The sequence below is a fragment of the Ursus americanus genome, chromosome X, assembly GCF_024610735.1.
Source record: "Ursus americanus isolate L20-20 chromosome X, mUrsAme1.1.p, whole genome shotgun sequence".
NCBI lineage: Eukaryota > Metazoa > Chordata > Mammalia > Carnivora > Ursidae > Ursus > Ursus americanus.
The window spans coordinates 61,116,597-61,131,983 of record NC_142164.1 but is presented as its reverse complement, the minus strand read 5'-3'; the positions used below and the strand labels follow the sequence as shown (position 1 = coordinate 61,131,983).

Below are 15,387 nucleotides of genomic sequence, written 5' to 3'. Positions count from 1 at the left end.
GTGACTTGTAACAACTCTTTGCCATACGTAAAATAGTTTGTGAATCTTTTGCATAAACTATTAGTTGGAAAATAACTTTAATAATTACTAGTATCTTTATGGGCCTGGAATGGGAGGGTAATAAGAATAACATTTGCATTTCTATAAATATAAAAATTTCCTTCTGGAAAGATTTTTTTTCATTATTTTCATTTCTTTTTTATTATTTTCATTATGATCTTCCCAAAGCAAATACTGAACTTTTATATTTTATACCTGGTCTCATTCCCAACATGACTCTGCTTTCTCAAAGGACTGTAGATAATATTGAGAAAAACCTTGGGATTTCAGCTCTGCCATATACCATCAGTGTGATCTTAGGTCAACTTAATTTCTCTCTGAGCTTCAGTTTCTTCATTTATTAAGTGAGATTCTAATAATACCCATCCTGCATAACTTGCAGCTGTTGTGAAAGTTAAATAAGATGATATATTGGAAACACTTGTAATTTATTAAATGCATTATAAATATATGGTAATATTAGTGCCTGTTCCTCTGTAGTTCTATGATAGTCTCAAAAGTATGGTGTTGTAAAGTGGTAAAGTAGGTCTGGATTGTGCCTCATATTAGAGATATAGCCTTTAAGTCACTTCTGTTATCCTTGTTTGTCACCTGTAATGTAGTAATAATAATACCTAAATTGCAAGATTGGAATTAGTGTAGGTGAAAACATGCACATATGACATATATTAAAGCATAAGCTTTCATGTCTATGAAAGTCCCTTCTAACTGTTTCTGTAAAGATAAATGCCTCTTAGGTGAATGCTTAGTTTAAGTATTTGAGAACTTTGTAAGAACCTAGCACCATAAAGTCATTACTACTAAGAAAGTCTTACTTTGTTGTATTTCATTATTTAAAAAAAAAAATGCCATGCTATACACTGTTTCATGTTGTTTGTCCCTTCAGTTAAAGAACAAATAGAATCAGGAGAGTGAGGGTGAGACGTAGAGCCTTACTGGGGACCTGAAGAAAAACTTATTGCCAAGAAGGACATTTTGAAGATTTTGTTGTCTAAAAGAGGTGTCTCTGGGCTCTCACTCCTAGATATTTATTGAAGATTGGAAAAGAATTAAATGTCCCCCATGGGGACACAGACGGTCACAGCACCTCTGATCTTTGCTGTCTCCATTGATAAAATAGACTCTCCAGTTTGGCTCTTTTCAGTCATCAGTGCTCCTGAGACAATCATAAAGGATTTTCTCAATTGTTCTTTGGAAGAGAGATTAGAAGACTCCCACTCAGGTGTTACTCACTTCCCTCTGGTCCTTGTCTGTGGCCATCTTCTCCATTAGTGGTATGATTGGCTCCTTTTCCACTGGACTTTTTGTCAACAGCTTTGGCAGGCACAATTCAACGCTTCTTGTCAACCTATTGGTTGTTACTGGTGGCTGCCTAATGGGTTTCTCCAAATTAGCAGAGTCTGTTGAAATGCCAGTCCTGGGCCAATAGATTATTGACCTCTTCTGCAGATACTGCACAGGTTTTGTGCCCATATGCATTGGAGAGATATCTCCTAACTGCCCTGTGGTGGCAGGTGGGGGCTTTGGCGTTCCTAACCGGCTGGGCATTGTTGTCAGGATTCTGGTGGCTCACATTTTTGGTCTGAAAGTCGTCTTGGAGGCTGAAGGGCTTTGGCCCCTGCTGTTGGGCTTCACCATCATTCTAGCTGTCCTACGAAGTACAGCCCTTCCATTTTGCCCTGAAAGTCCTAGATTCTTGGTCATTAACAGAGGGGAAGAAGAGAGTGCTAAGGAGATCTTCTAGTGATTGTGGGGCACCCAGGGTGTGACTCAGACAGGACATCAGGGAGATAAAAGATGAGAGTGCTGGGATGGCACAAGAAAAGCAAGTCACTGTGCTGGAGCTCTGCAGCGTGCCCAGCTGCTGACAGCATATCATCATTCCCACCATGCTCCAGCTCTCCTGGCTGGAGAATCAGTGCTTTGTTCTGTTACTGAGTAGGAATCTTCAAAGATGCAGGTGTTGGGGAGCCATTGGTGTGGGTGTGGTGAATCCTGTCTTCGCTGTAGTTTCTCTGGTTTTAGTGGAAAGGGCAGAGAGGAAGACTCTGCATCTGATTGGTCTTGGAGGAATGACTTTTTGTTCCATCCTCATGACCATTTCATTATTATTAAAGGACAAGTATAACTGAATGGGCTTTGTCTGTATTGCAGCTGTCTTGTTTCTTCATGCCATTTTTTGAAATTGGCCCAGGCTCCATTCCCTCGTTTATTATGGCCAAACTCTTCAGCCAGGGACCCCACCCAGCTGCAATGGCAGAGGCTGGTTGTTCCAACGGGACCTCCAACTTTTTGGTTGGGCAGCTCTTCCCCCTCAGCTGCATTCTGTTTAGGAGCCCGTGTTTGTATTGTCTTCACTGGCTTCCTTGTTATCTTCTTGGTCTTTAGTCCCCGAGACCCATGGCAGGACTTTTGAGGAAATTAACGAGACTTTGAAGGGCAGGTGAAAGAGGACAGTAGAGCTGACAAAGGCCCCATTGTGGAGATAAACAGCATCCAACCTGTTGAGGGAGACTACCACCAAGGTCTAAGCCGTGCATCCTTCCTGCCTCCCTACCAACATGAAAAAGCAAACTCTCCCTGAGAGAGAGAGAGAGACCTCATCAGGTTGTAACCCGGGACTGTTTCTGAATGCTGCTACTTGATTCCTTTCTCTTCCCACACACTTCATGGGCACACAGAGGAACCCAGTGCTGGAATTAGTTGTATCTTCAATGGCTTTTTAAACATTTTATTGCTTGGACATTCTCTTCTGTTTAGGAGAGACCAAGTGAACCTTCCTCATTTCAAAAGGAATTGGCTGCTTGGCATATGACAGCTTTGCCAGCTTTTCCTCCCTTGGGTTCAGTATTGCCTCACAAGGACATATAGGAGTGTAAGAGTAAGGTGCAGTTTCCCCCACCCCAGACTTAACAGGAAGCAAATCTACATGAGTTTGGAGGGCAGAGAGGGATTAAATAAGAGCACCTTCCTCACTTCTATACAGCTCTGCAGAGATTATTAACTCGAGTTCTGTTTATCTTCTGGTTTTATTACATAAATATTTAGTTCTTTAAGTGTAAAGCAATTTTACCAAATAATGAGAACTCAAGGAAATTGAGGTTAGAGGGAGGTGCTTAAAGAGAGGTTATAGGGTGGAAGATTTGATACTGGAAAGGTCAAGGTGCAATAAGAAGAGAAGACTTTAGAGAGAAATGTAATGTGTTGTTGAAGCATACATGATGTGGTGTGTGAGATTTGCACATTGCCTCTTAACAGTTTCTGTCCTTCAGGTAGAAACTCTCAAGTTTAACTTCTCAGGAAAGTCATGTGCCTATATTAAGAAGCTACTGGTTTCCTTTGGAACTTTTTTCTTTGTTGAAGATCATATGTAGTATTCCTTGAAATCTAGGATGATTACCAAAATAGGTATTGTAGTTAATGGTGGTTGATGGATTCTAATTTTGGATGGAGTCCAGAGAAGGGAAGATTAATTCTAGAACTCCTTTCTCCCCTCACTGGACCAAAAAAGTTCTTCCCCATGTAGCGGACTCTTTTTAAAAAAGAAAACTATTCCTAATCACCAATCTGATGGGGGAGCCCTCCAAATGAGTAACCCAATTTTGTTTCTAAGGAGATTTTAATTGTTTTATTTTTTTGAAAGTTTTAGCTTTAATTCCAGTTAGTTAACATACAGTATTATATTAGTTTCAGGTATATACACCACCCACCTCTCCTCTGGTAACTATCAGTTTATTCTCTATAGTTAAGGGTCTGTTTCTTGGCTTGTCTCTCTCTCTAGCTTTTTCCCCCTTTGTTCGTTTGTTTTGTTTCTTAAGTTCTACATATGAGTGAAATCATATGGTATTTGTCTTTCTCTGACTGACTTATTTTGTTTGGCATTATACTATCTAGCTCCATCCATATCTTGGCTGTTACAAATAATGGTGCCATAAACATAGGGGTGCATGTGTCCATTTGAATTTAGTGTTTTTGTATTCTTTGGGTAAATACCCAGTAGTGTGATTGCTGGATCGTAGGGTAGTTCTGTTTTTAATTTTTGAGGAACCTCCATACTCTTTTCCAGAGTGGCTGCACCAGGTCCCACCAAAGGTTTAAGAGGGATTGTTTTTCTCCATATACTCACCAACACCTGTTATTTCTTGTGTTGTTGATTTTAGCCATTCTGACAGGTATGAAGTGATATCTTATTGTGGTTTTGATTTGCATTTCCCTGACGATAAGTGATGTCGAACATCTTTACATGTCTGTTGGCCATCTTTGGAGAAATGTCTATTCATGTCTTCTGCCCATTTCTTGACTGGATTTTTTGGGGTTTTTGGGTGTTGAGTTTGATAAGTTCTTTATAGATTTTGGATACTAACCCTTTCTCAGATATGTCGTTTGCAAGTATCTTCTCCCATTCCGTAGGTTGCCTTTTAGTTTTGTTGATTGTTTCCTTTGCTGTACAGAAGCTTTTTAACTTGATGAAGTCCCAGTAGTTCATTTTTGCGCTTGTCTCTGGAGACGTGTCTAGTAAGAATTTGCTACGGTCAAGGTCAAAGAGGTTGCTGCCTGTGTTGTCTTCTAGGATTTTGATGGTTTCCTGTCTCATATTTACGTCTTTTGTCCATTTTGAATTTATTTTTTTTGTATGGTGTAAGAAAGTGGTCCAGTTTCCTCATTTTGCATGTCCCTGTCCAGTTTTCCCAACAACATTTGTTGAAGTCTTTTTCCCATTGGGTATTCTCTCCTGCTTTGTTGAAGATTAACCATATAATTGTGGGTTTATTTCTGGGTTTTCTATTCTGTTCTTTTGGTCTCTGTATCTATTTTTGTGCCACTACTATACTGTTTCCATTCCTACAGCTTTGTAATATAACTTGAAGCCTTGAATTGTGACGCCTGCAGCTTTGCTTTGCTTTTTCAAGATTGCTTTGGCTATTCGGGGTCTTTTGTGTTTCCATATAAATTTTAGGATTGTTTGTTCTAGTGCTGTGAAAAATGCTGTTGCTATTTTGATAGGTATTACATTAAATTTGCAGATTGCTTTGGGTAGTGTAGACATTTTTTTAAGATTTATTTATTTTAGAGGGAAAGAGCGAGCATGAGCAAGGGGAGGGGCAGAGGGAGAGAATCCTCAAGCAGACTCCTTGCTGAGCACAGAGTCCAACATGGGGCTTGATCCCAGGACCCTGAGATCACAACCTGAGCTGAAATCAAGAGTCAGCCACCGAACCAACTGAGCCACCCAGGTATCCCAGGTAGTATAGACATTTTAATAATATTTGTTCTTCTAATCCATGAGCATGGAATAATTTTCCATTTCTTTGTGTCCTCTTCAGTTTCTTTCATTGGTGTTTTAGTTTTCAGAGTACAGGTCTTTCAACTCTTTGATTAGGTTTATTCCTAAGTATCTTATTATTTTGGTGAAATTGTAAATGGGATTATTTTCTTAATTTCTCTTTGTGCTGCTTCATTATCAGTGTATAGAAAGGCAACAGATTTCTGTAGATTGATTTTGTATCCTGCTACTTTCCTGAATTTATCAGTTTTAGCAGTTTTTTGGTGGAGTCTTTCAGGTTTTCTATATATAGTATCATGTCATGTGCAAATAGTGAAAGTTTTACCTCTTCCTTACCGATTTGGATGCCTTTTATTTCTTTTTGTTGTCTGATTGCTGTGGCTACGACTTCTAGTACTATGTTGAATAAAAATGGTTCGAGTGGACATCCTTGTCCTGTTCCTGACCTTAGGGGAAAAGCTCTCCATTTATCTCTATTAAGGATGATGTTAGCTGTGGGTTTTTCATAAATGGCCTTTATTATGTTGAGGTATATTCTCTCTAAACATACTTTGTTGAGTGTTTTTATCATGAATGGATTTTGTACTTTGTCAGTGCTTTTTCTGCATCCGTTGAAATGATCGTATGGTTCTTATCCTTTGTCTTATTTGATGTGGATTTTTAATTTGTTGTAAGCCATAGCTTTAAAAGAATTCGGAGGAGAATGTTCATAGCTAACTTTGAATTCATAACCTCAGCTCTGGGAGAGGATTTTTCCTGAACCCTTATTATCTTGTTGATGTATGTTGTTGCTTTGGCGTCATCAAATGCTTATTCATCTGCTACCATGTCAAGTTACCCTCGTTACCATGTTTCCATTGTATTAGGTCAAGTGCCCTTAGGGGCGCATACGTTTGAGACAGTGTGAGTAAATGTGCAGTGTAGCCCACACTTGAGAGAGTGTGAATGTATATGTACTGTCACTTTGCTCTAGTTGGAAGTAGTTTATTGGTAGCTTGTTTCCTGTGTTCCTACAGCCCCCTTTTGGATAGAATCTGTTAAACATCTCTCTGTGTATAAATAACACTGCCTCTGCTTTGTGGAATTTGTGTCTATGGCTTTTTTCCAAGCTTTAGTGTTCAGTCTCATCTGGCTACTTTTTCTTGTTGGAGAGTTGGGGGAGAACTCCTTAAGTCTTGAGGCTGAGGGTGGAGGACTCTCACTGTAGACCCAGACAATGGAAATAGTTAAGAAGAGTGTGAGATCAAGACATGTGGCCTCTTGGGGGCGCTGGAGGGGAATTGTGGAGGAGAGAGTGGCTTTCTTTTAAGGGGATAAAAAACAAATTGGAGACTTCTAACTCTGGAACATTTCAGAGAGTTAGATGAGATGGAGGGATTTACGCTTGCGCCCCTGTGGTTCTTTATTTTGAGATAAAAATTCTGAATGTAGGGGCGCCTGGGTGGCACAGCGGTTAAGCGTCTGCCTTCGGCTCAGGGCGTGATCCCAGCGTTATGGGATCGAGCCCCACATCAGGCTCCTCCGCTATAAGCCTGCTTCTTCCTCTCCCACTCCCCACTCCCTCTCTCGCTGGCTGTATCTCTGTCGAATAAATAAATAAAATCTTAAAAAAAAATTCTGAATGTAAAAAAAAGAAAAAAACAAACAGAACAAGTAGAATCATAAAAACTATGTATCTACTTCATGATATATGGTCATTAGTATAATATAAAAAATTTTTTTAAATGATTCACATTCGTTAATTACACACTGAACGAGAAGATTGCTGAGAAGTATTTTGGAATGTGTATCTCTTAGGAATTTTTCTCATGAGTTCGGGGCGGGGGAGGGGGCTTAGGAGATTTCCCCTAATACTGTCAATTGTATTTACTCACACAAGCAAATATTCAGTGTCACTAAGAGCTATATACTACCTGATATACTCAGTTCACACTGTTATGTTCAAAAGAATTTTACTGAAATAGGATTAAGCTTCTTTTGCATGCTGGGTGATTTTTCCATTGTTTTGAAAGTATAGTGTGAAAGGCAGATTTATGGTCTTAGTGTACAGAGATTCAAAATTCTTTTTCTTCAGGATCAGAGTTGCTGAGAACCAGGTCCCATATTTGCAGCTATTTTTGAAAATCCCAGTAAAAGCACTTATTCTCAATATAGAGGTAAAAAGCTGACTTTCATGTTCTTTAGATTAACTGCATAATTTGTAACTCTGGAATTAGCAAAATTGAATTTCTGATTTCAGGACTATGACTTGTTTACCAGTAATGTCACAATTTCTTATATTCGTACAAGAAGAAAAAAGTGATTTCTTACTAGTAACCAAAATATGTATGTTGGCAGCTAAGTAGGATTATGTGTGCCTTGAAAAATGTGGTTTTATTTAAATAGAGTTAAGCATTGTTCCTTTTGTTTTATACAGCTCTAGATCAATAACCAAAATTCATGCCTTTCTTCTAAAGGGATATAACAGAAGTATCTCCCGAACAGAAACGATAATACGCTTTGCTTTCCAAGCCTCTATCACAGTTCTGTGCATTGCATGCCCCTGTTCACTGGGACTAGCCACTCCAACTGCTGTGATGGTGGGTACAGGAGTAGGCGCTCAAAATGGCATACTAATCAAAGGTGGCGAGCCATTGGAGATGGCTCATAAGGTAAGATAGTCCCCAGAACTAAGAATTGTCCCATGCAAACTAGCAGTAGCACCCCTATTGGGAAACAGAATCCAAAATTATTTCCACATGGTCCATAAGCCGAGCTTCTTCTGGGACTATCCTGAGGGTTGAGGTAGGAAAGGTGTTATTTTGGTTCTGTTCTGGATTGGTCTTAGTTATGTAAGATCTCTAAAACTACTCCAGGCCTACTTTCTTAGAGCAGACCCTGATGTGGAAAACTTGGAGTCCTATTCCAACTTAGATTAGAAATGTCTTTAGGTCAGGAAGACAGAAGAGGCGTTTGCCCAGGAAAAATGCGACTCCATGTTTGTGTTCTTCACCGTGAGATAGTGCTTATCCTAACATTGCAGTTTCGTGCCTTTGCCACTAGCTGAGAGTTTGCAGCTATAGCTTCAGAAATACAATCTTATTCCTCATCTCTCTCATATTAGGATTTCCAAAACAATTTCAATCAAGGCTACTTGACTTCAACTAAAACCATGTTCCTTCTAATATGTTCTTATTATGAGGATATAAACTATATACAGATGCATATAGTAAAAACAGAACACTGCTTAGAACAGATTTGGAACCTCATATAACCAGTGAATACAAGATGTTAGTATTTATAGTAATTTTTTATTTACTTTGATTTAATTTCAAACTTAAGAATTGAAAGAACAGCATAAAGAACTCCTGTGTCCCCTTTACTGCAGATATCAGGCTCCTTTCCTAAGAACAAGGACATTCTCTTACATAATCATAGTACAGAGATCAAAATCAAGAAATTGACATTGCTATAATACTGTTATCTAACCTTTAGTCCGTATTCCAGTTTCCTCAATTGTTTCTATAATGCTCTTTATAGCTATTTTTTCTCTTGTTCAGAATTATGCTTCGTATGTAGTCGTTATATCTCTTTTCATCTTGGTTCCTCAAGCCAGTCCTTTTTCAAGGTTTGTATTCCATGTTTACTGTGGGGTGACTGTGTTCTCTAATTCCGGATTCTTCCTTTTTCCTGTCTGGGCTCAGTTTCCCTCATGGGTTCACAGAGCTGTCTCTTCTCAGACCAGGCTTCTCATCTAGACCCAATAAAATCAAAGCAAACCAGCAGGTCTTATCTGGTGTTCACTTCAACTTAATTACTTACCTTTCTTTTATAATCATATGCCTACTGCCCAGATTTCCACTGCAGTTCTGGAATTCATTAGTATTGAAAGCCTTTCTCTTTCCTTGAGGCACTGAGTCATCTCTTAAGTACTTATTAACAGTCAACTATTAACAATTCTAGTTGTTTAACATATATTCACAATATGGTTGAACATTAGCAAGGGAGGGCTATTAGATGTAACTTAGAGTATTTTTTCTCTTATTCTCCCTTACTTTTGCTCACTCAAAGACAGTTCAACTCCAATTAAGTCAAAGGTCAATTTATTAAGAAACAAAATATTCATCTGACAAAGTAAACCTTTTTCTTATTTTTGGAAAGGTAGTATTAAGGATTATCAAGTCATATAGGTGCAGTGTATTTTAATTTTCTTACAGGTGAAGGTAGTGGTATTTGATAAGACCGGAACCATTACCCATGGAACCCCAGTAGTGAATCAAGTAAAGGTTCTAGTGGAAAGTAACAGAATATCACGCAGTAAGATCCTGGCCATCGTGGGAACTGCTGAAAGTAACAGTGAACACCCTCTAGGAGCAGCCATAACCAAATACTGCAAGCAGGTACAATTTTTCCTTTGTTTATTAATTTAGTTGTCATCTACAGGAATTACACAGACCAAATCCAAACTGGCATTTGACTATGATTTACATAGTATAGTTGGTAGGAGGCTAGAAAGACTTGTACTTTCTCATTTTATTTTATAGTATGTGTTAGTTTCTTCATACAGAAGAGTATAAAGATGAAAACAGAAATTAACTATAATTCTATCACACAGATAACCCCTGTTGACTAAAAAATTAAAATGTAATGCTTATTTATGGTAGGAAAATTCAGATAGTTCAGAGAGTTACATAATGAAAAGGAAAGCCTCATTCCCTGCGCTCTTTCATAATTCCTCTCTCTAGAGTTTAACAAGTGTTAATCTGTTAACAGTCTTTTAAAATACAGTGGTCTCCCCTTATCTGCAGGGGATACGTTCCAAGACCCAAGTAGATGCTTGAAACTGCAGAGTACTGAACCCCTTATGTACTATGTTTTCTCCTATACATACATACCTGTGAGAAAGTTTAATTTATAAATTAGTCACAGTAAGAGATTAACAATAATAACTAATAATAAAATGGAATAATTATAATATACTGTAATAAAAGTTATGTCAATGTGGTCTCTCTCTCTCTCTCTCTCAAAATTACTTATTGTACTGTACTCACCCTTCTTGTGATGATGTGAGGTGGTAAAATGCCCGTGTGATGAGATGAAATGAGATGAACGATGTAGGCATTGTGACTTGGCATTAGGCTCCAATTGACCTTCTGATGCTATGTCAGAAAGAGGATCATCTGCTTCCAGACCACAGCTGACCATGAGTAACTGAAGGAAAGTGAAACCGTGGCTGGGAGAAGGAGGACTCCTGTAGCAGCTTTATTGAGATACAATTCACATACTATAAAGTTCATCATAAATTGTACAATTCAGTAATTTTTAGTATAATCCCAAAAGTGAATATTTGTTAACCATTTTAAATGCATATCTGAACATATATGCATTTATTACTTTTTAGACTTTATGTAGAAAGGTCACACAGTGACCAATCTGTGGTACCTTTTTTTTTTATTTTATTGAATGAGTCTTCCATATTAGGACATATAGATCTGTCTCATTATGTTTAGTAGCTATATTGTGTCCTACTGTATGATTGGTTTTTTCGTCTCTTACAGTGTACAGTTCAAGTTCTCGTCAGCTTTTGCAAATTTATCTTTATGTTAAATGCCTATCAGTGCAATTGCTAGATCAAAGGATACATGCAGTTAAATTGTGCTGACTATTACCAGTGCCCACATAGCAAATATTACCAATACCTACATGAAGGGTTGTACCAGTTTATACTTCCACCAAAAGTTATTAGTGCTCATTTTCCCACATTCTTTCTTTATTTTTTCCAATTTAATAAATAAAAAATACTTATTCATTGATAGTTTGCTTTGTATTTCCATAATTATAAATCGGGTTGAACATCTTTTCATTGGCCATTTGAATTTCTTTTTCTGTAACTTTTCTGCTTGTATCCTTTGCCAGTTTTTTTCATAGGATTGTTTACCCTTTTTTCATTGACTTGTATAAGTTCTTTGTAAATTATCTCATAATTTTACAGTTATGATGTGCCAATTCCTATCATTGGTGTTCTTTCCTTTTTACCAATTTACTATTACTGACCTGGCTTCTTTACACCCAAACCAAACAACAGAGAGGATGAAGATATAAAGAGCCAGGAAACAATGATGGCCACCAAAATTCTTTGGCTTACTAAGGACACAGAATCATACTAGAGAGGCACTCTGGTAACTAAAGGCCCTGTTCTTTGTTACCCTTTGCCCTGTACTGAATAGAAAATCTGACTTGACAATAGAATTAAATATTTAACTTGTAATTCTCTATTGGAAAGGACAGAGAATATTGGTAAACCTTCCATGTTTTCTCTCTCTGAACTTGGTATAAATTTTAGAGAGTGGGATTAAAATAAACAATCCTGATGTTTTATTCTAAACATTTAGAATTAACCAGGCATGTAGCGTGTGTCTAAACATTTAGAATTAACCAGCAATAATCTTTGATCGTACTATTGATGACCTTGGATTATTGGAACAGCAGAAGAAATCCTTCTGTTTCTATTTGTTAGGAGCTGGACACTGAAACCTTGGGTACCTGCGTAGATTTCCAGGTTGTGCCAGGCTGTGGTATTAGCTGTAAAGTCATCAATATTGAAGGCTTGCTACATAAGAATAACTGGAAGATAGAGGAAAATAATATTAAAAATGCATCCCTGGTTCAAATTGGTGCGAGTAATGAACAGTCATCAACTTCATCTTCCATGATTATTGATGCCCAGCTCTCAAGTAAGCTAATTTTCTTCATAGTACCAATTATGGGACAAATATAAACAGATGTCTAACTTTATAATCCTGAACTGTTAGATAAGAAACAAAAATTGGCATCATGGTTTCATTCTGTCAAATAATTTTACCATAGACCTTCTGGTCACTTCACTTGAGTTATTCGAGAACATTTCTCAGCTGTGCTCCTTGATTCTACCATAGGGTGATGAATTCTAGTCTTAGTTGATCTTCCATATTAGTTCAGCTATCTTTCTTTTATTTCTTACCACAGTTACTCTAAGCCTTTCATATCTTTCACGAGATACTGTGGCCTTCTCCCTAGTTCCCTAAGCAAATTGTCAGGTTTATTTTTCACATAGAAAATTAAGATTCTCAGACATTTGTTCTTTCAGCTTTTTGCCCAGAATGATTCCTTTTTCAGGGGAAGAGGTATCCCTCATCTTGCATGATGAATCCCATAATCTTTGCTCTAGATCCTACCCTGTCTTGATTCTTCAGGGACCTTACTCTGTTACATCCCCTCACTTCTTTATTTTCCATCTCTCTGTACTAGCTCCTTTTCCTAAACATATAAACATTTCTTCCATCAGTATCACTGTAATCCCTTCTAGACTGTATCGTGTCTCTTTTTTTTCCCCTTTATATCTAAGCTTCTAGAAAGAGAAGTCTCGGTTTACTGAATTCACTTATTCACTGCACAGCCTGGCTTCTGCCCTATTCATACTACTGAAACTATTTTTTCTAAGTGCATTGATGATCTTATTCAGTACTCACTCCAGTGGTTTCTTCTCAGTCTGCATCCTGCATGACATTTGAGAATGTCATTAAGGCATTTGAGAATGTTGACCATTGCTTCCTTCCTAAAGCTCTTTCTTCTTTTAATTTCATGACCATCTGTTCTCTAGATTATCCTCTCACCTACCTGGCTGTTGCTTCCAAACCTCCTCTGATTTCTCTTTTCTCCTGCTCTCAAATGTTGGGGATCCCCAGGGTTTTGTTCTTTGTCTTTTTCTCACTTTATATACTCTCTGTACAATCTCATTCATGTCTATTGCTTGTTCTGCCACCTGTAGGCTTCTACTACCACCCCAAAATCCACATCTCTAGCCAAGGCCTGTTTTCCCGAGTTTCTGGTTGATCTGTCCATCTGCCCCAAAATATAATATAGCCACCTAAGTGTTCTAGCACCTTCCCACCCATTTGTGCCTTAGTGATTTTGCTAACCTGCAAATATGATGATATAACTGTCTGACTAATACCTTTTATTATAGTGGTTTATGATTTATTTTTGAATTATGAACCTCTGGAGGACTGTGATAAAAGTTATGCCCACCCTGCCAAAAATTTTTGTTTTGGAGGTTTGCATGTATCCTTTTTGTTTTGTTTTGTTTTTGCAGAGTAGGCCTTTATTTTTTTTTTTAACCAAAGGCTTACAGCAATCTGGGAAGCATTTATTATTATTTTTTTAATAATAATTTTTTATTATGTTATGTTAGTATAACACCCAGTGCTCCAGGTTTGCATGTATCCTAAACCCTATCAGCGTGATTCTGTTAGGGATCCTGGCTTTGCTGGCTGTCTCCTGTGGGACGAAGACCAGTCTCTCTGGACTTTGTTCCAGGTCCGTTCCCCATGATATGTCTTCTGCCTACCTACACCACCCACTTTGTCTTTTTCCACTGACCTCCATGTACTCTGTTCCAGTCATATGAACTACTTACAGTTCCTTTTTACATTGTGTCATTTCCTGCTTATTAGATCATGTACTGTTTTCTCTGGGTAACGTCATTGTCTACAGCGGCATCTACCTCGTGAACTTATTTTCATCTTTCAAAACTCAGCTCACATCTCTCTTCAGTGAAGCCTTTGTCAACTGATATGTACTGTACTTAAGCTCTATTTTTTTGGTGCTAGGTACACTGCATGGTAATACTTTATTTACCTGCCTGATTCCACCAAACTACAATTTATTATTTGTCTGCGAACTTCCAGTGTCAAGCATACTGACACATAGTAATTTTGTTCATTTGACACCTTTTATTAAGCACTGTTCAAGACACTAAAGAATCAGCAACAAGCAGAATAGACAGAGTCACTATCTTTGGGAGCTTATATTCCTGGTGGGAGAACACAAAACAGTGAGCAAAAAGATAAGAAAATACAATATGTCTGATGGAGATCGTGTTGTAGAGGAAAATAAAGAAGGGTAGAGGGGTATAGGGAATGCTGTGAGGATTGGCTCCTATTTTATATAGGATGATCAGAATAGGCCTCATTGATAAGTTGGTGCTAGAGCAAAAACCTGAGAAGGGGGAGGGAGAAAGCTATGTGACTGTGACCAGAGCATTCCAGGCAGGAGGGATGTTAAGTACCCAAGCCTAGTTTGAGAAACAACAATGAGAACAGTGTGCCTAGAGCAGAGTAAATGAGTGGGAAAGGGGTAAGAGATGAGGTTAGAGAGTAGTACAGGACTAGATTATGTAAGAACATTGAAAGAATTTTGGCTTTTACCCTTGAGATGGGAAACCATTGGAGAGTTTTGTGTACAGGAGTGCCAGAATCCAACTTAATGTTTTATAAATATTACCCTGGCTGCTCTGACAAAAATACAGTGTTGGAGGAATGGGGGGAAGGATTGAAGGAGGGAGATGAGTTAGTAGGCTGTTGCCGTAATCCAGGTGAAAGAGAAGAGTGGTTTGGACCAATGTGGTAACAGTAGAGGTCATAAGAAGTGATCAGAATCTGAATGTGTTTTGAAGGGAGAGCTGGCTGACAAATTTTCTCACAGATTGGGTATGGGGCATGACAGAAACAGGAGTCAAGAACTATGCCAAGGTTTGAAGTTACCATTTAAATAAAATGGGGAAGACCACTGGAAGGGCAATATTGAGGAGAACTGATCATGTTTTTTACATGTTAAATTTGAGTGCCTATTAGATATTCAAGTGCAGATGCCATATAAACAGAAATAACAAGTAGACAGTTGGCCGCACAAGTCTGGAGTTCAAGGAAACAGACTAGGTTGGAGATGTAGATTTGGGAGTCATCCACTTACAGTTCTGTGCCTTCCAATATGATAGCCATTCATTACATGTGACTACTGAAACTTAAATTATTTAAATTTAATTTAAAATTCAGGGCTGCCTGGCTGGCTCAGTCGGAAGAGCATGTGACTCTTGATCTTGGGGTCATGAGTTTGAGCCCCATGTTGGGTGTACAGATTACTTAAAATAAATACATAAATAAACTTTAAAAAATAAATTTAATTTAAAATTCAGCCCTTCAGCCATACTAGCCACATTTCACTGCTCAACAGTCGCATGTTGTTAG

General features: G+C 38.1%; 1 protein-coding gene and 1 pseudogene across 3 annotated transcripts in view; both read left to right on the top strand.

Annotated features, from left to right (window-relative positions):
- ATP7A (ATPase copper transporting alpha) overlaps positions 1–15,387 on the top strand; it is a 151,834-nt gene that overhangs the window by 114,946 nt on the left and 21,501 nt on the right. For 2 of the 3 annotated variants that reach the window (XM_087859793.1, XM_087859795.1), the window contains exons 15-17: positions 7,801–7,995; positions 9,541–9,723; positions 11,841–12,057. In XM_087859793.1, the coding sequence (XP_087715919.1) occupies positions 7,801–7,995; positions 9,541–9,723; positions 11,841–12,057 (595 nt within the window). The remainder of the gene's footprint in view (positions 1–7,800; positions 7,996–9,540; positions 9,724–11,840; positions 12,058–15,387) is intronic. The other variant, XM_087859794.1, reaches the window with a different exon arrangement.
- LOC148106919 (solute carrier family 2, facilitated glucose transporter member 3 pseudogene) lies at positions 6–7,793 on the top strand (annotated as a pseudogene).